The 27,141-nt window shown below is 40.1% G+C and overlaps 1 protein-coding gene across 1 annotated transcript in view; it reads left to right on the forward strand.

The window, feature by feature from the left end:
* The window catches only part of ANKFN1 (ankyrin repeat and fibronectin type III domain containing 1), a 108,174-nt gene that overhangs the window by 22,157 nt on the left and 58,876 nt on the right, over positions 1-27,141 (forward strand). Inside the window, exons 2-4 of the mRNA XM_064728574.1 lie at positions 15,929-16,063; positions 19,358-19,559; positions 26,341-26,551. Of these exons, the coding sequence (XP_064584644.1) occupies positions 19,374-19,559; positions 26,341-26,551 (397 nt within the window). The 5' untranslated portion in view covers positions 15,929-16,063; positions 19,358-19,373. The remainder of the gene's footprint in view (positions 1-15,928; positions 16,064-19,357; positions 19,560-26,340; positions 26,552-27,141) is intronic.

The raw sequence follows: 27,141 nt of genomic DNA on the forward strand, positions 1-27,141 counted from the left end.
CCCTCCTGAGGCACAAAGGTTTGTGCTCTGTTAAGTGCAGCACTGGGTTTGTGTATGCGAATCACAAATGTGGGTTTAATTTATCTTGTAGTAGTTACCATAAATAGCCTCATTATAGCTGATGTTGTAAGTGGGTGGGCAAAACAAGAGTAATCATAAAGGAAAATCTAAAATTATTCATTCACAAGGGAGGTCATCAAAGAACAGTTTCTTCCTGCAGTCACTGCTGCAGCAGCTCTGGGGAAGGAACGTGAGGTTTAATGGCTGTGTAGGTGCTTTAATATAATTTAGAAACCATGAGCCTCCGTGTGTGCAAAGCCTCACACTATTTGGGGGAACTGGGCCTGTAAGTCTCTTTGCTGTTGCAGGCTGAAGACAGCTGAAAGAAATATTAAAACCACAACTTTAATAAAAGCCTGAAAATGCAGATTAAAGCAGGATTCATTCTATTAATTTTTTTCCTTGGATGGAAGTTATTTCAGCTACATTAGAAACTTAGAGTGCCTGTTAACTATTAAAGTTACTGTGTAATAATCTAGCAGAGTTGCTTGGAGTTGCATTAAAAACTGTTTCATGTAAATTGGCTCAAAAATACATTCAGTTGCCTCATTTTTGAAGCAGTTCTGTGTCACACAGTTATTCAAGCTCCACCAAAGGTTATTTGAGGACATCATTTATGTGGGACATCTTTCTGCTGATAATTTTATATATTTTATCATGAATGTGTCTCACATTTATCAAGCAACTGTCTTTTCCCTTTTAATTTACAGAGGAAGGAATATATGTAAGAAAACAGTATTTCTTTGCTGCTGTGAGGGAAGGAAATGTACCAGTGCTTATGAAATTACTGTGTCATGGTTTGTTTAGGACATAATTAAGACATCAATCAGAAAGGGTTGATTCCTTCACTAGCAAAGTTAATGAGATATTAACCAGCACTTTGAAGCTTGATCTAAGCTATCATTCTACTATTTCACAAATCCCCCAAATTCCTACCTTTATGGTCAGTGGTAGTGTGAAAGAGGACTTTTAAATTTTTCCCTATAATTTAAAAAAAAATGCTTTATTTTAAATTCCAAATGCAAGAAAGCAATTTTGATCATTGCAATAAATTTCTGGGTAATAGTTATCGCTAAACTGTTTTGCTTTGACCTGCTTGCAGTGTCTTTCTGGGTGGCAACCAGCTCTGCTGAACAGGAGCTCGCACGTTTTAAAGGCACTGACAACCCTTGCTGGGTGAATGCGCCACACTTGTGATCATTCAATAGAAAGCATAAACAAAAGGAAGAGCTCCCAGAGCAGTTTGTCCCAACCCCTCTCTGAAGGACTGTATTTCACAGGAATATTGTCACCAAGGTGACCATCAAAGCAGGGAGAAAATCAATCCTGATTTTCTGAGAGAATGACACAATCTCTAACAGGTATCTAAGTATTTTCCTTAGGAAACTTGATGCGACTTTTTAAAAGGAATCTTTAATGACCTTGTAACCAGGCAGCACAGAGGTGATAACTGAAGCATCTTCAGACTGTAATGAACAGCTGCTGAATTGCAGCAGAAAACTGCAAGTTGAACACTTGCACAGATTTCTTATCATAAAATACCTTTTTGTTACTTAAAATCTCCTGGACAGCTCTTTATCCATCCCTTCAATAAGTTGGTATCATTTGTATTTCCCTATATAATTGTTCATCCAAATGACTGAGATTGAGGAGGCTTTCCAGAAAGACAAAAAGCTTGAGATAAATACATGTTTACCCATTCTCAAGCAGAGATCCTTGTTTGCTTATATTTTCAAGATACAATAAATTAGTGTTGCTTTCATTGTTACACAGAGTCCATGTAGTTTTGCTTCATTTAGCTTTTGAAAAAGCAGATTCCTATTTCCTCTGGCACAGAATACACTTAACAGAGAGGGTGTCCTATTTTTTCAGCTGTGTATGAACTGCTGCTGTAATTGAAGAATTATGATCAGAAGTTGCTTTTAGAATTTCCCTCCACGTTTTCCTTATCCTGACACAAATCCATTCTAAAGATAAATCTGAACACATCCTGCACCATTTCTTTTAAAGTTTTCTCATTGCATGATCCAGATACACATCTATAGGAACTTACACAATTATTTACTAAAACACCACCTCACTTTCCTCGACTGACTGAAATTGTATCAGTTTGAACTGGTGAGAATTATTTATCTAAGAATATGGCTATTCCTAAGACAAGGAATTATTCCATCTTTGAACTTAAACCTCCATCTCTCTTGGTTTCTCTATAATCTATCCTGTCTGTCTTTTGGTACTGATTCAATTTTCGGCATCTCTTCCTGGCTTGAACTTTATCTTGAAGAAACTGTGGACACAAGAGTGATTTCCCTTATGAAATCACTATTGCTAAGCCTTTGGAATTTTTAAAGAAAATGTGTTCCAAGATTTTTTTTTAAAAAAATCTATCTCCAAACAAGTGATAGATGGATGCTGCACATTTGGATTCGCTGACAGCCGCTGTGATGGTATCAGTGGACGTTAAAGAGACTTTCTGCCTGGCTGTTCAGATTTCATACAAGTTTCCAATAAGGAGCAAAGGCACTTGAGTAGTGGGTATCAGCAAAAAGTCGCAGAATGTTCAGCCTGTGGCTAAGAAAAGTCTTCTGCATCTTCTGTGCTGTCCAGCAAAAGAATCAAACCAATCAAAATGTGCTCCTGGAGCAACTGAGTGGCTCAGGGCCTGTTGGAGTTTACAGTGCTCAATAGCTTTGGATGGGAATTTCTGATCCTTGACTGATGATATTCATTCCTCATTTGTTAAGGGTTTTTGATTATAATTTTTATATCATTTATTCTTGATACAGTGCCATTTTCAGGACAAGACAGATAATGCAAATGTCATTTTCTGACCTTTTTTAATCATGACTCATCAATTGTAAAGAAACACAATTTGCGTTTTTTTATTTCCTTATCCATTTGTTCCTGGATTTTAAAAAAAGTGTAAAATCTGGTGGTATTCCAAAAAGATGATATTGTGTAACAGTTTCCTGCTTGTTTTGTCAGAGACAGAGGTGAAAATGAGTTAATATTGAACTAATATAACATACTCTCTATAGAGAGAAAATGGGGGAAAATCCATTGTAATTACTTTCAGATTTCCATTCCTTTCATACTTCACTCATAAGCTTAATTTTCTCACCCATCTGTGTATGCTAATTGGCTGTATTAATTATTTCATGTTGAAAGAGACTACTTCATAATTAGTTGGTTGTATAATTTGAAGCAAATGCTACAGTGAATTGTACCTTTTTTTATTTAGAAATCATCTGCAAGCAGTTTTCTCAAAAGTGCTGTTTACAGCAAATTATTTACCTGGTAGTTATTCTTCAGGAATTGCTCTCTAATAATATCTGAAAACTGATTTGGGGTATCTAATATTTCATTTTTTAATGTATTCTAACTGTCAGTCACTTTTTTTTAGATAGACACCTATGTATGTATTAATTTTCACTACACTAATTCCTTAATTTTCCTGATTGCTTTTCAAGGGAAGGAAAACTTTTCTGAGAAGACACCTGGTTTTATATAATTGTTTGCTTGGAAATACAGTTCAGATGCTGCTTTGTGTACACAGATAGATGAAGGAAATTAAAAGGAACTGACTGTGCTTTGCAGCATGCACTGGAAAACCATATTTTGCAGGGAGACAGCTTTCACTGCAAATTCAAAGCTTGCCACTGCAATCCTATTGGATTTTCTTGTGTCCTCGTGATCACTCCTTTATTTCCCACCTCACGTTTCAGAAGTATTTCTGGCATGCAAGTGACATTCTATTCTTGCACTGTCATCTCCTGTGAGCACCATGTGCACATTTGGAAATACTCTCTGAATGTAGAAAGAGTTTTCTTTTCCATCTTGACAGCTGATGGACAGCACAGAACAGCAGCAGCTCAGTGCTGCCAAGGTTTGTAGGGCTGGAGTTTGTGCTGTGATTTTCTGTTTTGAATAGCTGAATCTAGGCTTGAAGAAGGAGATGAAAGTAAGTATTTCTCATGCGCAGTGAGGTTTCATATCTGTAACCCACTGGGAGGCTGTCCCTATCCAAACCTACGATCTGAGCCATCAGATCTGTGGGAGATATGCAAAAGGCAGTAATTTAGAGAGGTTGTTATTTTTTGCTAACTAAATAGGAGCCCCCATTATGGAATGAAGATCATATTACATGGCGCTGTGGAATTTCACATAAAATTAGAGAAGATTCATTTCACTTTTAAGCCTGAACTCCTTATTTTTCATGAGGGCTCTATGAATGATTCTGGCTGAAAATACCAGTTGTATTCTCCATATTATTTTCAAAAGCCTACTGAACAAAATGCTGCTTATTAAAATGCCCTTCAATGGTTCATAGATAGGTTTGTGGGGAAAACTCTGACCAAAATTTCTGGTTTCAATGGTGTATAACTATTTCCTTAAACTCATATTAAAATTATTTGTAATTCTTTTCATCAGGTTTTCCTACTACTTATATTTAAAAGTTAAATTCTGGTATAAGTAAAGGGAATTCTATGCAATCTTTGTGGTGGTAGACTGGTACTGTTAAGCTTGAATCTGTGCTTCTTTGAGTGTTAAAAAACCACAACTGCTTCACTTGTCTTTTTGTGTGTCTCACAAAGTCACATTCTCCCAGCACAGCTTGTGTGCTGATATATCAGAGCATTCAATTTTTAGATTGCCTATTTTCAGGAGAGGCTGGTAGTTAGGCTGGGATTTCTCACCCTTCTAAAAAATCATTCTTTAGCTACTGCACCTCTTTGAACAAATTTTTTTGAGTGTCTGGGTATTCTCCAGAAAATCCAAAGAACTACATTATGACAATATGATATCACAGTCTCACAGTTGTATTTTAACTGTGAGACTGTGGCATAATAATGGGCTCAATAATCAAATTTTCATATGATATCAAAATATTAATACTCTAGCTTTTGCTGAAGTGCAAGTTCATTTCTTAGTGTTAAGCTGGTTTTTAACATAGACTCATTGAAAGAAAAATGATGGAATCATCTATTAGCCATCAGATTTATTCTGTTGTAACTTCATGTAATCTAATCTGTGGGCTTTTCAAACACAAGTACCAATGTGGCATGTCAGTAATTTGAAAATTCAGTTCCATGGTAACTTCTTGAAGGGAGGCGGGTGTAAAATAGAAGTTAAATGTAAAATAAAATTCCGACATTTCTGTTAAGCCATATGAGGAAGGGTAAATAGGCACTGGAACAACATAAATGTCCAATTCCAGCTCTCTCACAGGCCCACTGAGTAACCATTTAGATAAACTCTCCCTTCACTCTCCCTGCTTTCATTTTCCTGTTCCATCTGTTTGTGATCCATGAAACTTTTCAGTGTTTGTACTTAGAGCAGTAATTCCAGTGCAAAACACCATTCTCACAGAAGTCAGTGAGAAAATGTATCTCGGTCTTCTGGTAGAATATTGTAAAATAAATTACTCTGTCATTGAAAGCTGCTTTGCTAAAAATTTTAAATGGATTTTAATATTTTTTGTGGCTCCTCTTCATCTACGATTCAAAGTTGTTCATACCAGCTTGGCTTTTTTCCCCCTTCTCTGTAGTTCAATATTTCTCTCAAGAAAGGTCACCTTATTTGCATTGAACATCAGGCAACAGAAATTCTTAGAGCAAACCCAGTGATTCATGTTGAACTCTGTTTCTTCCAAGTACAGCTGGAATAACCAAATCAACCTTCTGGTTTTAATCCAGTTTAGATAAAAGACAAAGCCAGAAAACAAATTCACCCTGCATACTGACAGTGGCTAATTTTCAAATTCCTAATAATTATGGCCTCTAATTAAAACCAAACTACACGGTTTTATTAGACTGTACAGGAAAGAGAACAGATCAGGTGCTTCCAAACTGCTGGAGCACAAGATTGTCTGTATATATTAAATTGTTATTCACTTCATTGCAAATCCATGCCTCTATTTCCAGCTGAGTAGCAACACTGGATGTTGCATGGAATTTTTTGCATTTGGAAAAGTGGATGGAGGACCAGAATGAATTCTCCCAGAATGGTGTCTGCAAAGATGCAAAACATATTCTCAATTGCAATCATTCAAAAGACCTGCATTGAATGAAATGCTGCAAAATGTGACCTAAATAATATTATTTACCAATTTAAAAAATGTCACAAAACAGGTATCAAAATTGGTGTGATAAATGTGGACATTTCTGTGTTTGTGCTTTGTGTGTGTGTGAGGAAGGTTGAAGCTGTAACCAAGAAGAGCATCTGAAGTAAAGCCCTCAGCATTTCTTTCTGTCCCAAGGCTCAGGTGTCACGCTGATCAGGGCTGCTTGCAGGGTAATTCTCTTGCCAGCACTGAATATCTGTAAGATTTCACTTGGGCTCAGTGTTGCCTATAGCTGAGACTGGCTGCATCACCGTGTGAGCATTCAGTGCAGGTTTGTGGGGAGCTCATTACCAGTTTTCAATGACACACATTCACACAGACCATGCCCCTTAAAAAAACAATGCAGAGCAAATGTACCCAGTGAGAGGTTGCACATTGTGTGAATTCAGTTAATTTTTCCTTATAGCACCTCATAATTTTCCAGAACAGAGATCATTAATCATCCCAAAGTGTGTAGAAGTTTGGGCAATAGCTGTAAGACCACCAAATGCTGACCCTGAAGGAAATTAATTACTAAAGGTGAAAAGCAAGTGTTTTCTTAAATAAGCCACCTAAGCTGCCTGGTTTTGCAAATATTTATTAACACAATTCAGATGAAATCAGATCAGCACTTCTGGCTGGAGAGAGTGTTGTTTCATTGGACCAAGAGTCCCCGTTTCCAAATCCATATTCAATCTTTTAACACAGCAGCAAATTATATTCCCCATCTGTCTCCTGTGACAGCCCTAATGAATGTAATAACTGGATGGTGATGTACAAACACTTTTGAAGTACCTCATTTATAAAATATAGGAAGTAGTTATTTATAATAAGCTGTTGGGGAGCTGGGGTTTTATAGTTTTTGAAGTTTTTAATATTTTCAATTTTCTGCATGTAAGTGAAACATAAGTGAGCATGTGATAACCAAACATTTTTGATACACAAAACTCTCAGGACAGGGTGAGCCTGATATCTCAAAGGTTTTCCCAGCCAATGTCTCTGTTCTAGGACTAACAAGTGCTTTACCATGATTTGAAGAACAAAAGGTGCTGAGACTGAACCAGTGACTCTGGGCATTGCCAGAGCCCTGCTGGGTGCTCCAAGCACCTCCTGCCCTGAGGTTCACCAGCATTGTTCTTTCTGATTTGAGGGTGAGTGAGAAGGAGTAAAACACATCCCAGAGGGTCTATGAACAGCATGGAAGTTCATATAGACTTTTGCCAACTCGTCAGGACTTGGCCTATACCACAACCCCTCCTTGAAGAATTGGCCTGATAGCTGTTTTCCAAGGACTTTGCTAAGTCAGAGTTTGAATGTGGAGATAAAGCCCAAATTTTATAGTCTGAATCAGATTCTCTTTGACCTGATGGAAAACAGAGGAAGCCATGCTGCAATGAAGCAGCATGAATGAACATTTCAGCCATGAAAAGCAGGAGTTTATTTCAGATTAATTTCTCGCCTTTGGATTTGGTTGATGCATTAGTTCAATGTAATGAAGAGAGAGAAATGGGAAGAGGGGCTAAATTCATCCAAACTAGTATGTGCTCATTAGGGAGCAATTATCACTTTGTATTCTATCTTGTTTGTGACATGGAGATGGGACTTGTGGCAAGGCCAAGCACTGATGTTTATTGCTCAGTGAGAGGCTGGAATGGTTAATTGAGAGGGAACAGATTCATCAGGTTCAGAGATAAAGAAAAGTGATGGCGAGATATTTTCATGAGCTGCTGTTCTCACTACTAGTTTTTAAAAGCCTTCACTACAGTAAAAAAAGAAATATTTTTGTTAAAGAAGTATATAGACCTGCTATATTCCAAACAGACAAGATTTGATTGCACTTCTTACCTTTTAATTTCACTTTTATTGAAATGTTGCACTTGAGGTAAGAACAATTCCATCTTTTGAATTTTGCCACTGATTTTGCTGTGTGTCATGGTTTGAGCCTGGCACAGAGCCAGTGCCCCCATGAAAATGCCTCACCCTGGTGTCTGCTGTGAGATGTGACCAGGAATAAGCAAAACAGGCTCCAACTTAAACATAAGGAACACTTTATTACCTAAAACTACAGGAAAAATAGGGAAAGACTATAAGGAAAAGAAAAAAAATTGAAAACCTTACAAAAACCACTTTTCCTCCTCCCCACTCCCTGACTTTCCCAATCCAATACATTCTCTCAAAAAACACCAACTGCCCAGCCCGGCACGACACTTTAGTATACTCAAACTGCAGTTTATGAAGAGGAACGGAGTCCTTCTTGTTCCATAGGCTTCTGGAAACACACTGAAACCTCGGATGCTTCCTTGTCACTTCGGCACCGCCCGGGGAAAAAAAGTCCTTTTGCCGCTTGTGACATGTTCCTTCCATGCTCAGTGCTCTCACCACCGAGACATGGCCAGAGCTGCTTTTAGGGTGGTCTTTCAAGGATGCCTTGTCTCACTCCAAAAAGGCACAGTCTCTGCTTTTGGGACAACTGTCCCCCCATATTTTTCCAACCCCCTGGGGCCGGGGGGTCCTCACGAATGAACCCTCCTGGTTTTGAGGCACTGCCTCCCCTAAATGCAGTCTGTGTCACAGGAACAACTGAGTCCATGGCTACAAGAAAAAGTCCAGCCAAAAGGCCACTCCAAATCATCTCTCCCCATCCAATCATCTCCACAATCTCCGGGCCAAAAGTCCTTATCTCATCTCATCTCTCATCTCCCTTCTTATTCAGCTTCGAGGAGGATTAGCATTTTTGCAAGGCCCCAATCATGCAAGAAAGGGTTAAAAGTTTTCAGTCTCTGCTGTCGGTCCCGGAGCGACTCCCACGCACGCTGCCCACACGCTGCCGCTCCGGCCGGGCAGTCTCCCTCCTTCTCCTCCTGGCTGGCTGCTCTCCTGGGGGGAGGGGGGGGGGGCTGGCTGCCCGATGTCTCGATGTCTCTTGGGGCTCCGCCACCCTTCCATCCTTGAAAGCCCCCTCAACCCCCACCTCTGTCCAGGCCCCAGGCCTCCCGCATGGCGGCCCCTCCCCCGCCCAGCAGCAGCGGGCCGGGCGGGGGGAAGAGATCTGACCTCTTCGCCCGACGATGTCCAAAAGAGGAAGTGCCAGGGCAGTGCCTTGCTTTTAACCCCTGTGTATTCTCGGAGGTGTGTCCAAACCCCACTGGCTACACCAGGTGTCAGTATGAAACCCAAAACCTTCATTGGTTTGACCACAGCTTCCCAGAATTCTCACTCTTTCCTGGTCAAACCATGACACTGTGCCCCAGACCTCTTGTAAAGGATAAACAATCATATGTCCTTGTCTCTCTAAAGTATAAAAAGGTTTCAACAAAAACTGTTATGTCCATGTGCATTGCCTCTGCAATAAACCTTGGATCTTCATGATTCAAAGCTATTATAATTTCTCAGAAAAAATGAATGTTTAAATTTGCACATTGTGAAAAAGAATGGCAGTGGCAAATCTATAATTACTTCACAGCAATCTTTTCTATTCTGTTTGGGAATTCTGTTTGGGTTTTTTCACTGCTTCTGTGATGCACTGGTTTGGAATTCCTCAGAGTTATTTTCATTTAAACTCAAACGTACATGAACAGCCACATCAGACCAAATGACAGCAGTATGAATTCCACTTGTGGAAGATTCCCTATTGCAAAGATAACCTACAGAGCTGTTCACAAAAGCTGATCCAGGGAGACAGATCTCCTTGTGGTTCTTCCTCTGATAATGCAGACAAATAGGCTCTTGGTTTGAATTGTTGTCTCCATCAGGATCTGGCCAAATTATTCACCCCAGGTAAATGTTACCCTTTGAAAATAGCCCCTCTTCCTACTCTTTGCCCTCAGTAGCAAAGTTTTCCTGATATGGTACCTTACTCTGGGTTTTTTTGTGGTTTGGTTTGCTGCTGGTTTTGTGTATGTGTTTCTTTCTAAATGTCTGATTTTAATATGTTAAAGTCACTAAATGCCATAAATAGACTTCTGCTTTAATCAGGGCAAACAAGCTGCTCTTTAAGGAGTATCTGCTTAGTGAAATAAACAGTGCTTGGGGTTCACAGAACAGCAGGAAGTTGTTCTTCTGTTATCAAAGTTCTTTCTTTATTCAGTATGAAAAATAATGGCACTTGTGTAGTATTTTATAATGAATGCTCTTATACAAGTATTGAAGAAAAGTTAATCAATCTTCAGAAACAGGCCTTATATTAATAAGTATACTGCTAATTACTACAATCATATAAAAGTTGCAATGACACCTATCTATATATTTGTATGATCTTTTTGGTCTTTTAAAAGACTGTGTCACAAGCCTAAAGATGCCTTCAGTCTAAAAAAAGAAGGTGCTTCTCTGGGATGTTGTGTGTCTGCCTCTGTTCAGCTTTGTTCCATGCTCAATTTTGCTAAATTCTGTTTTTTTCTTTATTCTTTCCTAATCTAGAAATTGCCAGCTATGAAAAGCTTGTTAATTTCTGTTTGTAAAATGTTCTGGTGTAACTTGAATTAAATGTAGTGCAGCTGGGAGCAGTCATGGCTGAACAATACATGGCATAAATGATCTCTATGTGGAGTGTCTGACTAGATAACACAACCAACAGGAGGCTGACAAAACTTCACAGCTGCCTGTTGCTGCTGACAACTTCATTATTTCCATGATGTTCAGATGGGTAATTTGTTTCTGAGGGCCAGCAATATCTTCAGACATGTCCACTGGCCTCATGTACTTTTATAGGCTTCCTGAAACTGCATGTGTTTGCACAGATTTAGGGGGTTTTCCTAATCTGGGGAATAATTGCAAGAACCAGCAAAGAGCTCTGCTCTGCATTGGTTTTGCAATAGAGCAGCACTTCCATGTATCAGGATTGGTGCACACCTCCTGATAGGTAACAGCAGCTGCCCTTTGATTCCTTGGTTCAGACAGGGAGGACTTTGATGCACTGATGGACTTCTTATACTATTTTATTTCTGTTTACCTTAACTTACACTCCAAAAGATCCCAAATGACTCAGTAGTTTTGTAGCTCTGACAGCCCAGGCCTGATTCTATTCCACTGCAGCCAGGAATTATTATTCTCAGGAATTTTCCAAGTAAAAAGACTAGCAGGGTAAACAAGCCACTGGGACTGTATGAAAAATATGCCATCTTTAAAGAATTCTGACCAAACAGTTCTGAGTTTCTGCTAGTTCATTTAAAATCACATTCTGAAGTACAAGCAGCAAATCCACAGCTGCCACCAAGCTGAGAATTCCTCCCATCTGCATCTTTCCTCTGGGAATCTGCAGGCCCCAGGGTGCATCTGCCACATCCAGCCCTGCAGAGCCTGGATGTGCCAGTTCCAGGTGGGGCTGACAGGACCCTGGGCTGGGAGCTGTGGCTACAGAGGAAACCTGGGGGAGCCAGGGCTGCCAAGCCCAGTTCCACTCATCACTGACATCACATTGCCTCACACATTTCAGAATACTTGGGGAAATTATTTCTAAGCTTAGTCCAAACACAATTATTTTTTCTTTACTCACAATTTCAGAATTTTTCAAGTTTGATCATGTCTGTGACTGATCAACTGGGAAATATTTGGCTTTTTCATAAGCATACTGAATACTTCTGTGTCTTTGTGGATAATAGGTTATTTGCTATGGATTTGGATCAAGAACACTGGCTAAAGTAACTAGTGAAACGGTAAGACTCCAATCAATGTCCTTGAAGAAACCCAAGAAACCAGGGAACAGGACAGAGAATAAACAAATTGGCAAAGGAGTGTGTGTGAAAGATGATAGGTAAACAAGGCGCCAGAGGGGCAGGAATTGCCAAAACCAGAGTTGGAATTTACTACAGTATGTTTTATGTATAAAAATGTGCAAGAAAGAATGAGTACGGGGACAAAGAAACATACACTTTTATGTGTTTGGGGATTTGGTTTGCTTTTTATTTTACCTTTCTCACTGAATATTTTTGACTGTATGAAAAAAACTACCCCACTATCTTGTTTCAGGGAGAAGAGTCACTTTAACTACATTTCAAGTAATGGAATTTTAAAATAAGAGTGCCTACAGGTGTCAGAGTTAGCCATGTTGTCTTGTTACTTTGGGAGGGGGTGGAGATCCCAGTCCCAGGTATCCAATCTGCCTGGATCCATTGCTGTGATAGTGGATGGAGATCTGATATTTGAGCAATATTTGTTCCTTTTTTGGGACTGTGAACAGCCTAAAACGCAGCTTTGTCTCTTATGCTGGAACAGCTTTGCCATCGCTGCAAGTAAAGCCAGGCTCCAAGTGGCCATTTCTCCACTCCAAACTTCCCACCAGTTTCTAGTGGGGAAAACCCAAATGTTTTTCACAGCCACGGCAGGCGATGTAAAGCAGGGACAGGCTGGGGTCCAGGGATGGGGGAGATGCCCTGCTGTGGATGGGGGGGATGCCCTGATGGGGATGGGGGGGGTGCCCTATTGGGGATGGGGGATGTCCTCTGGGAATGGGGGATGCCCTGCTGGGGATACCCTGTTGGGGATGGGGATGCCCTGCTGGGGATACCCTGCTGGAGATGTGGGGATGCCCTGCTGGGGATACCCTGGTGGGGATGGGGGATGCCCTGGTGGGGATGCCCTGGTGGGGAAGGGGGTGCCCTGCTGGGGATACCCTGTTGGGGATGAGGATGCCCTGATGGGGATGCCCTGCTGGGGATACCCTGTTGGGGATGGGGATGCCCTGATGGGGATGGGGATGCCCTGATGGAGATGGGGATGCCCTGCTGGGGATGCCCTGTTGGGGATGGGGATGCCCTGCTGGGCACCGCGTCCCGGGGCAGGGATCTCGGCGTGGCCGCCGCTCCGGGTCCTGCCCGGGCTGGGGAGAGCTGGGTGAACGCTGCCACCTATCGATGGATGGAGGAGCGAAACCCCAGCCCAAACACGGAGCTCCTCGTCCCACAAACCTCCCAAGGTCGGGGAGGAACGAGCAGAATTTGCTACGTGGAGTTAATGGCCAGCACAACGCTAAAAACTCCTGCCCGGTGTGTAAAGCTGAGAACAGCACAGGGTGAAGGTCTGGGGGACTGTGGCACTGAATCAGCCAACTTGGGCAGCCTCCTTAAACAAAATGTACCACTAAATGTGCATCTTCACAAAAACATGCAGCTTTAGCAGCAGTGAGAGCAAGAGCAGCTTGTGGGATCAGCGCTCCTTGTGTGCTGCAGGCAGGGAACCTCTGACTCACCAGTCATGGAAGGAAAACCTGTGGCAGGAGGTTAAGGCAGCAGTGTGAGTGCAGCCAGCAAAATGCTCTGTGCAGCTCAGGAGAGAGGAACGCAAGGGCAATGAGAACTGGATGGCTTCTCTGTCCTCTGATGGAAGCATCAAAGGCTGAGGATGGGCAGGTTTCTGCAGGAGATCAGACTAAAGGATCTTCTTCCACGTGTTTCATCATAAACCCAGGGTCTATTTCTTCTGTAGGTCTTTTAGTCTTCTTCATTTCTAGAACTAGATGTAGGTGTCTCTCACAGTTATTTACAAGCATTCAATAATAATGTTTAATAATTGCATTTTTATCATTTGCTAAATGTATGGTTACTTCTTTTACATTACTGGGAATTGCTTTGTTTCTTCTGGATTTTGAACAGGCTAATTATGAATTTATATTCGTAGGTCAAGAAGATTATAAATATATTAACTTGGGACAAAAAACCTAATTGTATTTCACAAGGACTAGGCTTGGGCAAGAAAATATCTTGACTTTTACTATTCTACTAAATACTGTTTGGGTAGAAAAAGAACTAAGCATTTTAAAAAATCAAAATGGCAATGAAAAAGGGCTGCTTTCCACCAAGCTCAAGGGAGAAAGCAGAAGATAGAATTATTGAACCACAATGAGAAGGTGCTAGAAATGTTTAAGAATAGACTGATTTCTAGAAATTCACTCTATGTTTTCCTCCTCAACACAGCTGGAAATGGAGAATTCCTTTACAAGTGAGCTCCATAGGTGAGGTCTATATAGGCAAAAAAAAGTTATTTGGAGACTTTGCCTTAGAAAAATCATCCCTATTTAGCACAGCACTGAAAATGGAGTTCCTAGGCCTACATTTATTTTTAACTGATTTAGACATTTCAGATTTTCAGCATGTTTTTTTCCAGATAGTATCTCAGTGTTAGAGAGGTATTTGGTGGTTTTTGAAAGATTTCCAATTCCCTCCTGTTGGCAAGGAGTAGTGACCTCAGTCAGCTCTCTGACTAATGATCCTTGGAAAGAGCAGAACAAAAGAGGGAATCCTGTAAATGGAGGGCCTGTGATTTTCAAGGTACAGGAGAAGGAATGCTGTGCATAGAATATTGTAACAGCATTTTGCAATTCTCTGCTGCAGCAGAGCAAGTAACTATTTGTATTTGATATTCTCATTATGCCCCATAACTATATGCATTTGATATTCTCATTATTTGCATTTGATATTCTCATATGCCCATGTCTGTGTGCATGTTTGCACACACATGTACATGCAGGCCCGTCTGTTGATAGAAAACCCCCAAAGAATGGTTTGATCCATATCCAGATTGGTTTAAAAAATACAGCTTAGCTTCTATTTCCAAGGCATACAAGCATCAGGCCCAGGACTACATCTGAGCTTCAGCTACTTGGGCGAAAGGATGCCCTTGGGTATGAGGCACAGCACCTTGGCTGAGGTTTGAACTGTGGGAGAATCAGGCTGATCAACAGATTTTGGGAGGTTTCCAACATTTTCCAAAATCATGTCTGAATAAAACCAGGGAAGAAAACTCCGCAGATTCTGAGAGTAGCTCTGGTATCTCCTTAAAAATAATCCAAAATACTTTTCTGTAGATATTAATGGTCACTGGCTAGGACCAGGAATTGCTGTGTTTTGGTTCTTTTCTATTATCTGATGTTGCACTGTAGTTTTCTGATTGCATGAATTTAACCCAGTGGACTGTCTAGAAGGATAACAATTTCCTAGGTTGTTGTTTATCTTTGATAGTCACCTTCATTGTTTTTAGAATTCTGTATATGGGTATTTGAAATACTCCACATTTGACTTTGTAATATTTTTGTGGGTTTCTGTGGGTTCCCGCATTTGCAATTTTTTTGCCCAATAGTAAAAAAATGAGATTTTGAAATATCATTATTTTCCTATATTGGAAGCTCCTAATGCAGACATTACAGGATCTGCTTTCGTGTCCATAGAGTGTGCTTTTGTTATCCGTTTAATAATCTTTTTGAGGCGTAACCTGTTCAGGCTGGGAGCTTTCCAATGATGTTGCAGATGTCCCACAGCTATGGCTATGCCTGCTGCTTTTGTTGCTATGATTGCAGACAGCTGGAGTGGTAGCTTGCTTGGAGAAAGAAGAAACAATACATCACATGCAACAAGCACTACTGCACTGTGATTTTTACCCCTTCCTCTCACTGTTTTAGCATAAAACCAGCTGCTTGAGGATGGCTGCATTAATGTCCTTTTGCTCATACTGCATGTCAAATTAATTACAATCACAGTTTTGTTTACTCTGGCAGTAATTATTTTTTCTACTTGCACGCTGTGCTGCTGATCAGTTTTAAAGGCTACAACAAGCTAAAAGCACACAGAAGTCATGGCATCTCTCACATGGAGGCTTCACATATTGGTCACTTCTACAGCTGCACAGGTAACTGGGACAGAGTTTAGGCACCAAACATTCTACCTGTGATACAACACTACTTGCTTTAAATACTGTTCTGCTCTGAGGTTTTAGCAGCAATCTTGGACTGCAGTAATCACTAGTAACAGGCTTTTTCATATCTGATCATTCATGCAGTGTAAGGAAGAGATTTACTCATTCTGCCCAGAGGCTGAGCCAGCAGAGACAGCAGAGCTAATGTGATTCATTGAAGGAAGAGTGGGGACAATTAACAGCAACTTGTTCACCTTTTGCCTTGGATAGCCTAAGCTGGTAAGTCAAATTTAACTCTTTAATGCACATATGCCTAATTATTAGTTTCAAGTATGATTGATTCATAAACATACAGTGCTGAGGGGTTTCTCAGCTGTTGTGTTTTCCTAAAATCCTAAGAGAATGTTTTTACAGTTATGCTGTGCCCTACCAATGCACCTGTCTTTAGACTGTAGCATGTATGTGCCACATACAACAGTGATCTATAATTTAGGTATTTCTATTTCTTTCTCTGCAACATGTATTTGAGGGACATGAATATTAGGTCAGTATTAGACAATTAAAAAGGAAAAAAATCACACAAATCTTTTGTAAAGGTAAGTATTTTATATTCATTTGAATTTGAATTTGACTTTTAAAGGACCCTGGTGATGGGAAATAATATGGTTCAGTGCTTAGGTGCAATAGAAATCTGATCACAAAGATGAAACTGTAGGATGTGCAGAATGAAATATGAAATATGACCAGGGAGACCTTCGTCCCTGGTTTGGTTCCTAGCTATAGCACAGTGACAGTCACACTGGTTTGATGGGTATTTCCAGGGCAGGGCAGTAACTGTTTCCCCAGAGATCTGCTGCAAGACTTTTATGCTCTGTAATTCTTGGAAATGAAAACTGCTGTTAATTATGTCTGGTTATAAGGGGAGCTGCTGTTGTTATTTTTTCTAGTTCTGCCTTTCCCAGTAAAACCTGGTGCTGTGCTGCCTGTTGCCGTGCTCATCTTGCTGTGGGGGTGCAAATTGGATCACACAGGGCTACCCCAAACCATATGGAGAGGTCCTTATGTCATCCTGACCCATGTCAGATTTGTGCAGAGGCTTCCAGATGTGAAAATCTCAAAAGGGGCTGTTCTGCACATCTTCTTTTTCCAAATTATTAGTCTTCCAGGTGCTGCAAAAATTAGTTCTGACAATGACACATCCTCAGGCTAAGTGCATTTCAACTGGGGTGTTTGTTGTTTCAATCAAGACAATGCATATTTAGGTCTTCACCTGATTGTTGAGGCAAGGATGTGGTTGTAAAAGAAATAAAATTAATGACTTTTAAAGGAGCCTAAAAATACTCTGATGAAATCGTTGATTTCTGTAAAAAAATAACAGCACCAAAAAAACCCTGTGCTTTCCATCACAGAATCGTGTGGATCGAGCTGTCTCTTTTCCTTATTTCTTATTACGCTTTTCACCCACAATTCTGCCCAATCTCATTCCTATTGCTCTACTGTGAGTCATTTCCAGCCTAATAAGATACCACTTCCAGAAAGTTTTACAGAATATTCAACTTGCCTTGATTTTTTTTTCATTTCATACCTTGTATGTGACTAGGAAGAATGCTAAGTATGATAATCTGCAGTAGCATTTTTGTACTTTTTCAGTGTACTGGTGTTTCAGTACACTGATGAAAAAATGCAGCTTGTTCACATCATGTCATTCCAGCTATTGCTTTATTGTTCCACAGTTATCCCCTGCACTTCTTTGGGATATTGATGGTGAGTATTCAGGGAACACATCTATGTTTCAAGTCATTTGTGAATCACCAATTCTGTGTGGATAGCAAGGATGCCATCTGTTTTATTGTTAGCTGCTATTTCAAGGATGTTTACTTAGCTTCTCTATAGATTCACCCGCTCTTGACTTCACAGAAACATTGATGAGCTTATAAAAGATTCTGTTCTCTTCTTCCATCAGTGTCAGACCATGGATCTGCTCTGGGTTTTTACTGACAAAGCTTCAACATGTGGCAAGGGCACGCTGTGGTTACTGTCCTCAGAAGTTGTTTAGGTGGTTACTAACACACTGTTGTTAGTGTGTTACTATAAATCCTGGTTCATTGACCAGATCAAGGTGGGAAGGACTCCAGCTACCCCAAGGAATGGTAATATCTGGAGTCAAATTATGTTTAGCCACAGTCCATAAGAACAGTAACCCATGGCATGGGAAACAGGCTTGGTAGTTAACTGCTCTGAACCTTTTCTGCCTTGGTGACACAGATTAGCACCTCAGTGATGCCTAAGTTTGCTTTGGTTCAAAGCTTACACCAGCATTCTAGAATGCTGTAACAGAGACTCCAGTTTCTTTCTACAGTGTAGACATTGAAAAAGAGAAAACAGCCCTGCCAACTGTCTGGGTCTTGAATGTGTATTGGGACAGGTGTCACTAGAGCACCTCTCCCAAAGACTCTCATTTCCTGGAAAACTCTCCAAGAACTGACAGGTGCTTCTCCTTTACTTGCTCAGGTTAGTATTTTCTCATAAAAGAAAATGCAGCTGTCAAGCTGTTCTCTGTAGAAATTTGAGATTCTGGAAACAACTTCTCCCTTCTCAAGAAAAGCTTGAACTTGATGACTTTCAGGAGATTCTGTGAAAAATATCTGGGCAACTGAGTTGAAGAAGATGGAGACAAATACACTCCCTGCATTAGTGAAGGCTGGAGAAGAGATAGGGCTTTCTTTGGAGTCAGGCTGGCAAAAATCCATTTTTTGGTAATTATTTAAATCCTTGAGAGTATTAAAGTCAGCAAGCAGGTAGTTTGGTCTAGTGAGACAGGGGGAGGACTTCATCAGCCTAGAAAAAACTGACAGAGGTATAAGCCTTGTTAGCTTTAATACCAGGCATTCTTGGTATTAAATTCTAATTTTACCTTTTCAGAAAGGTAAAATTATTTCCATATTACATACTTCCAGAGTTAAATATTAATTCAATTTTTCTTAATACATAAATATTACTGTAATGACAGAGCATAGAGAGTATTGTTTAATTATGAGATAATATGTAAATCCAATTAGGTGAGGGGATCAGAGAGAGGCAGCAGCCCCTCTTGGATGGGTTTGTACTCTAAATGGACAGGGCAAACACAGAGCAGGATAAAGTAAAACAACAAATAGACACAACCAGTGCCTGCCCACTACATGAGGAAAAAGCCACTCGTTATGAAACTGTCTATGGCAACATTTACTTTTGGGTGTCACTTTTTCTGACACCTGTATTACCAGAACTCACTCTGCAAAAACATTGTTTCCTTCATTAATTGAAACTCCTTCTCCCTATATGAATTAGCAAATAATTCTGGGGTGATCTGTTTTCTTTTTCCATCTTTAATTGTCTGTCTCCATAGATATCCATGGGTGTAATTCCATAAAGAGCAATTTGCCATTGAAAAAGCCCCAAACATGTGCAGAAGCTGTGTGTGAAGGTGATTTTAGGCCCAGCAGCCTCGCACTGTGTGTTTCAGTGACACACTTCTGATCAACGACGTTGGTCTAGCAAAACCTCACTAAACAGCTGCTGCTTTCCCTCTAGAAAACCCTGGCTGAGAATGACCCAGCAAATGCACAACTTGAGCCTGCTGCAGAGCAAAAAGCACAGCATGCCCTCGTCGCCCAGCGCGGCCAAGCGGCTCTACCGGAACCTGTCGGAGAAGCTGAAGGGCAGCCACACGTCCTTCGACGAGGCCTACTTCCGATCCCGCTGCGACCGCCTCAGCCTCCGCAAGGCCTCCATGGTAACACCACCCTCTGCCCTCTCCCATCTCCCTCCTCAGCTGCCTTTTCACCTCTGCATCCTCATCATCTCGCTTTGTTCCCTCACGAGAGCGTTACCAGCCTTACCTTCCCAGCCTTACCATTAATGACCCTTTGTCAAAACAGAGTTTGACCTTCTCGAAGTGTAAAGACAGGCTACCTACTCAAGTGGTGATGCTTTGTTTTAGGAGTAAGGTTGTAACTTGGTACTCACATGACAAAACATGAATTAAATCTATAGAGGCAAGTGTTTCTCTTACAAGAAAAGAACAAAACATGTTTTGAGAAAAGTGAAGATGGATTTTAATAGAAGTTCCCATTTTTCCACATGACAGAGCGAAGGGAACTTTCAGGCATAACAGATAAATGTAAGGCTGCTACCAGACTGTGGTGATAGTCTGTAGATAACTGATGCTTTATTTTAGGAGTAAGGTTGGTGATGCTTTATTTAGGAGTAAGATTGTAACTTGTGGTGATGCTTTATTTTAGGAGTAAGGTTGTAACTTGGCACTTACATGACAAAACGTGAATTAAATCTATAGAGGCAAGTGTTTCACTTAAAAGAGAAGAATAAAACATGTTTTGAGAAAAGTGATGATGGCTTTCAATAGAAGTTCCCATTTTTCCAAACAACAGAGCAAATGGAACTTTCAGGCATGACAGATAAATGTAAGGCTACTACCAGACTGTGGTGATGGTCAGTAGATAACTGATGCTTTATTTTAGGAGTAAGGTTGTAACTTGGCACTTACATGATAAAACATGAATTAAATCTATAAATGCAAGTGCTTCTCTTACAAGAAAAGAATAAAACATGTTTTCAGAAAAGTGAAGATGGCTTTTAATAGAAGTTCCCATTTTTCCACATGACAGAGCAAATGGAACTCAGTATGGCTGGGCCAGATAACAAAAATATCACGTTTTGTCACAAGGAGAAAGGACACTCTAGACTCCTTTAATACTTACAAGTTATGTAAGAGACGTATTATATAAATCAGTGCAAGAATTGGAAATTATTTTTAATTCAATTAGCTGATGCTGACCCCTAGGATTGCTTTCCCAAAGTCAGAAGACCCTTGCATGACCTGTGGAGACTGTTGTCTCTCTCTGTGGAGAAAGACCATGACCTGAAGGAAGCAGGGGACCATGGCTGATTCCTCTCAGCTCTTCCAGAGCCAATAGATTCTTGTTTCATAAGAGAAGCTTGAAATTCAAACAAGGCTTGTGAGCTGGAGAACAGCCTTTTCATGGTAGCCAGCTGTCGTGTTGGCTGTAGCGGCTCTGCTTCTGAGGCTTTGGGTTTCCAAATGCTTTTCAGTTTGTACGGATGATTTGAATTGAGGTCTCAAAGCATGAACTGTGGGGAAAGATTCTTTAGATGAATTTTTTTAGCTACTATCTTATCTTGTCTTCTTTTTTTTTTCAACTTCAATTTCAAGCGTGACTGACGGAGTGAAGGAGGAGGATAAACCAGTGCTGGGGACAAGCCAGAGCAGACTGACATGTAGGCTGAATCAATGCCAGCCTGTGAGCGTATCTTCTGACCAGTGTTTATCTAAATACACCTTTCAGATTACATTTTCCTTCAAACATGGGCTCTTCCGTCATACTTTACTAATAAGAGAAATTGGCAGTGAGCTGAGCCAAAGGACTGAGGAGCAGGGCACTGCTGCTGGGGGCCAAGTCCTCTGCTAGCCCTGAGCCAGTAACTCAGAACCTCAGATCTGTCCCTTTTCACTCTGATCTGCCAGCAGTGGGAGTGCCTATTCCACCAGTTATCATCATTGGGAGACCTGATTTTATGTTGTGTGGTTGGGGATTTAATGGGACACAGACATATCTGTGCTAACTTTGTTCCCCCAGCCCACTACACTGTCATGGGAGTGTCACAGCCTTTGTCACTGACAAAAACCCAGCAGAGGAACCTCCAGGTATCACAGTCTGGGGTCTGAGTTGGTGTCCACAACAGGCAGTGAATAGACTCCCACTGAACTTGAGAGGCTTTGGATCCCATTCTATCCATCCTGCTTGTTGTTTTCCCAGTTTTCCCTAGAAATAAACAGCAAGAAAACTATTAGTGAAGGGGTGGAAATATTCCAGGTCAAGTTGCTAGCTCATGTATTTTCAAATCATTGAGTTTCTGTGCTGCTGAGCTAAGTCAAGGAGTAAAATCATGTCTCCAGACAAGTGAACAACATTTGTTAGAATTTGTTTTCTTTCAGCTTTGGCTTGTGAAGAGTTTTCTTTCCACTCTCTCTTGATGTGCAACACTTTCCATTCAGTAAATTGTTGTCTTGCTGCAGACATAGCAATGTCCCAAAATAGCTTTATTCTTGAACTCATGTTTATCAAAACAAGTCTTTGCAGAAACTACTTTACCACTTTTTCCAACTCCAGTAGTACATAGTGGACTTTTTCAGTCAAACTCAGAGCAAATAGCTTGAAAGGGGCACTTCATTTTAATTAAGCTACATAAGATTGCATTTCTAAATACTCTGGCACTGAATCACTTACTGGAACATGGTTATTACTTACTGCAAAGCAATACTGTAGTTCTTTTCAGTATATACATTTGTGCATCACAGCAACACCTAAATAAATTAATCACATAGCACAGCTGTCCAGCTAATGATTAGAGGCTGCAGGACTGAGTCAAGGAAAAAGCAATGTAAAAACTGCTCCTAAACTTCAACCAATCACTTTTAAACGTGATTAAGTTTTCCCTTGAATTTAATGCTTTTGTCCTTTCAGAGCAGAAGAGAGTTTTCTAGTAAAGGTAAATGATTGCTCTTGTTGGTATTTGTGACAATATCAGCTGGACTAAAATAGAGCACTGGGGTTTAAAGATATACTCCTTATACCTGTTTGGATTTCTTATCCCAAGGCTGCAGATGCCTGAGACATGCTGCAATACTAGAAAGTCTTCTACATGGAATGTGATAAGCTTTTTGCAGCAAACTATATTATTTTCAAATATATTTCTGTTTTCTGTGTGAAAGCAAATAGAGAAAAGTTGGTCAGGTGTGTAGAATGTTCTTCTGGACTTGGAGAGCTGGGCTGGATGCAGATTTCCAAATGGAGCAGTTCAGTAGCATGGGTGAAGATGTAATAGATACTTTGCTGCCTCTCCAGGATGATTTTGAGTGTCTAGCAGAGTTTGATGTGCTCTTCTATGGATGAGGGATGCACACGCGACCATTTAGAAAGGCCACATCACAGCTGCCATGATTTTACACTCTGAAATTACAAAACTTGCCAATGTATTTCAGCCTATTGCCTGTGTCTGAATTGCTCATTTGGAAAACCTGATATTTGCAATTTGATCTTGTAATGGTTTGGATTGGATGAAGCAGCTTGTAATAGTCATTCTCTGTTTCTCATTTAAATCAGTGCAGCTTTTTCAATCAGATTTCTAATGAAATGAAAAAATAGAAATTTGCTTTTATTTTTTCCCTTTTGGTGAAACGTCCTTGCCAGCAGGTCAGTTGGCAATAGCGTTTACGACAAATTTAACTTAAACATGTGCTTAGATTCTGTTCAGCAACTTACTTTGGGCCAAAATTTCACAAATACTTCAGGTATTTCATTTGGCAAGCAGAAGTCTGAAGATGCATTTTCAAAGCACACCAGCAGGTCTAAATCATGATAATAAAAAAAAAAAAACAGTTTAAATCAAAATTTTAAAAATAATTCTACAGCAATCTGACAGGTAGGTAAAATCTGCTAAGGGGTGTGTATGTGTGTATATTTTAAAAGGACAAAATGCTTTTGTCAGCCATAATTTGGGTTAATTTCAGCTATAATAGTGAAGTTAGCCATCTCTCTTTTAATATCATGTAATAGTGAATTTTTGGTTTGTACAGTGGAAGAAACTTACAAGATGTAGTACAAGATTTCCTGAGTTTCTCACAAAATTTGAATTAAAGCCAAATAATGATATTGAGCACTTAGAGTAGCACTCTACAAATGCTAGGTCGTTTAACTTTTGTGCACATATGTAAAGCAAATCAAAAGATAATTACTTATTCTGGTTTTTAAAAAAGGGACAACCATGTGTGTGCACAGTGCCACAGAAGGGAGAATGTGAAGAGAGAAATAACCACCTTCCTGTCCTGAGTGAGCACCACATTACAGCGTTTCACTCAGTAATATCATCAGCTTTACCTTTTTGTTCTGCCCCCAAACTGTTTCCAAAAATGAACTTAACTAAAAGAAATGCAGACCAATGCAGTCATTCAGTTTCCTTTATGCCCTTGATTAATTCACTGCTAAATAAGTAGATTTTCATAGCTGTGATCAGTTACAAAAGTAATATGCTTTAAAAGTCTATCTGTTCACAATTCTGCATCATAATAATAAAGTCTCATGGAGTGAAGAGCAAGCTTTCTTTTTCCTCTGTACTTCACACATCAGTGCTCTCTGTATATTAATTTTGAATGCACAATACAGTGACATACAGCTGTTAAATCAATATCACTGCTGAGTGAAGCTGAAGACGTACAGAAGTATCAGAATCATACCAATAATTAAAATGTTTTGTAATTATAATTACTTAAAATTCTTTTGATTTCTAGCAAGAGCACTTCATTCTTTCAGGGTATGGGCAAAACACCAGAATAAACATAATGTTTCTGATATCAAGATTGGAAAGGTGTTACATAAGCAAGACAGGTGTGTGGAACTACTGGAATGATAAGAAGTATTCTTGCATTGCAGTAAAAATTTCTGACATTTTTTAAGTTTTCCCTTATAATACGAGAAATATGTGCCGTCTTCTTTTTTAAAATTTTCTGGACATGTGCTCTACCTAATGACAATGTATATCCTTACAAACTATTTTTATTTTGATCAGAGGGGTTAAAAAAGAATGACAAATAGAGCTGCTTACCATTCCATTGTCCCTTTTTCTGAGATTTTTTCTATCTTATACCAACCCTGGAATGTGGCCTAAGTATCTAATTATAAAATTAAGCCTGAATCTTATCATTTGGAGAAGAGTCTAAACCCAAGAATGTGACAGAACCCCATGAAGAGCACTGATATTTAAGTCATATCTTTTATTCTGCATGGAAACCTACAGAAAAAATATTTCTCCAGCATGAGCTGTTCAGTACTTCAGTGTCTACAAGGTGATTCCCAACTCAGCACTACTGTCCCAGATTTGCATCATTGCTGAATAGCTCATCTCACCCTTAGATTGTCATCTTAACATAAGTATCTCATTTCTTTACATTGCCAGTTTGGGGTACAGGGCACCTTCTGCACTCTCATCCTCCTGTTCTGCTGATCCCCAATACTCAGCACTGATGGGGTCCCTACTAAAACTTTTAGCTAACATCACCTTTGCAATTTCTTAGTGTGGTACCAATAATTCACATGCAAAGAGTAGACCAGAAGACCCCTGTCAGGCCTGAGGATTTCAGAAGACACTTTTAACATCAAGCCCACTGAAAAAGATCTCCTGTAGAATGGATGAAAATCCAAGGTGGAGCTGGGGACTGCAGTTTCCAGAACTGTTTGTAATCCCTTAATTCATGTGTTTTACAAGGAGACACACAGATGTTCCAGCAGGTCAATGTTGTTTCACTGAGAGCAAACTTGGACACGGATATGCCCAATAAAACTATTGATAAACTGATATTTTAAAAAGAAAATGAAGTTTTAGTGTGGTTGAAGTGTTAACTTCCAATCACAGTAGAAGATGGTTTCAGTTCAATGGAATAAAGAGTGCATTCTGTGATGAGGATTTTCTCCGTGGTTTTGGGGTTTACACTGTGTATCTGAATCTGTGCTCTGAGCCCTCCTTGCCTTGCTGGGCCTCTTGCTCCTGCTAATTCATTCCAAAGAGGGAAAAACTCTATCAGGTAATTATGGCAATGGGACACTGGGAGAGAATTTAAAGAATCTTGGCAAATAACTTGTCATTACTGCAGGCTCCAGAAGGATGTTCTCATAAAAGAAACCTGCAGGCCCTGCTACTCTCCTGCACCTGCTTCTCCCCAGCTCAATTAGGAAACAACAGGGGCCTTTGTATTGTGCCATTCCTTTATCTCCTTGACATTGCTAAGGAAAAGGTTCAGTGGTTCTCCCTGCCTGAGAGTTGGTGCTGTGGAAGTTCTCATGTTTGGCTGCTTGTGCTCTCTGCTGCTCAGACATGCACACTGGACAATCCAGTTTTTCAGTCCCATTTCTACATCTGCTTATAAGGCCTACAAATTTCAAAGTTTTCTCTAGTTACAACTTAAAGGCAATAATACAAGCACCTAGAAATAACTAAGGTGGTAGAATGAACACACTGGGTCACACTGGAACTGGGAAGGTTTTTCTGCAGAACTGCTTGTTTGATCTGGATTTTCATCATCTGATTGTAGTTTTCTACTTGAAATTTTTAGTTGGAAAAACTCAGTAGTCCAAGGCTCTGCCAAAATTGTAGTGTGTCATCCAGTTTCACACTGCAAACATAATGTTGCTCATACAGTTTGATTACAGGACAGATGTCTAAATCAAAATGTGTTTGTTTCATATGGGCTTGAATGTCACTTGAATTTTCCCACAGACCTGAAGCAATTTCAAGCACTCCAGGGGTAGACCAAGCTCAGTTCTGCTGCAAACATTTGCCTTGCCTCAAGCTGAGCCTAAGTTGGGGCTGGAGGCGCAATATTTTATTTTCAGGAGCAAACTCACAAAACACAAATTTTCTCTATTTTTAAAGCACTAACATATGAAAAGTTCTACTGAATTTCTGTCTTTATTGAAACACAGAACTTCCAGTGCAATGAAGCTATGTTTGAGGCTGTAGAGCAGCAGGACCTGGATGCTGTTCAGATTCTTCTTTATCAATACACCCTGGAGGAGCTGGACCTGAACACACCAAACAGCGAGGGACTCACTCCTTTGGATATTGCCATCCTGACCAACAACGTGCCCATTGCCAGGACCCTTCTGCACGTTGGGGCAAAGGAAAGCCCACACTGTAAGTAAAGAACACAAACTGACTTAGATAATTGCTTGTATGAGATCAGTTCTGATGTTAGTGAAAATCAATTACACCACACAAAAAAATTGCCTGGTTTTATCATAAAAATGATTATAACAAGAGTGCTGGAGGATATTTGCAGCAATATCTGCTCGTTGAATACGTGCTCAGTAGATTTGTTTTCTCTCTCTCTCAGATACAGCAACTAATCAATCATGTTGAGCTTCTAATGTGATTAACACTGGGGCAGCTGGGTTAATAGCAACCTTGAGAAAAAAATCTTTAAAAATATGGCAACAGGAACTCAGTGATTCAAAGATTGTGGTCTGAAATGCAGAGTTTGTCATCAAAAGTGAAAGGATGATGGGTTGTCTAGACTTTGCTTTATTTTTATTATCCTTTTGATTTTGGCTATGCTGCCTTCAGGAGACTGGTTATATTGAAATCTATCACTTCCATTCTCCACAGACCCCTCACTACTGGTCTTCAAATGGCCTAAAATCCCACTTAAATGAGAATTTCAAAGTTCTACAGAACCAGAGAAGACCTGTACACAAAACAGACCTTCTCACTTTACTGGAATACCA

This window comes from Zonotrichia leucophrys, chromosome 18 (assembly GCF_028769735.1).
Source record: "Zonotrichia leucophrys gambelii isolate GWCS_2022_RI chromosome 18, RI_Zleu_2.0, whole genome shotgun sequence".
In the NCBI taxonomy this organism is placed as follows: domain Eukaryota; kingdom Metazoa; phylum Chordata; class Aves; order Passeriformes; family Passerellidae; genus Zonotrichia; species Zonotrichia leucophrys.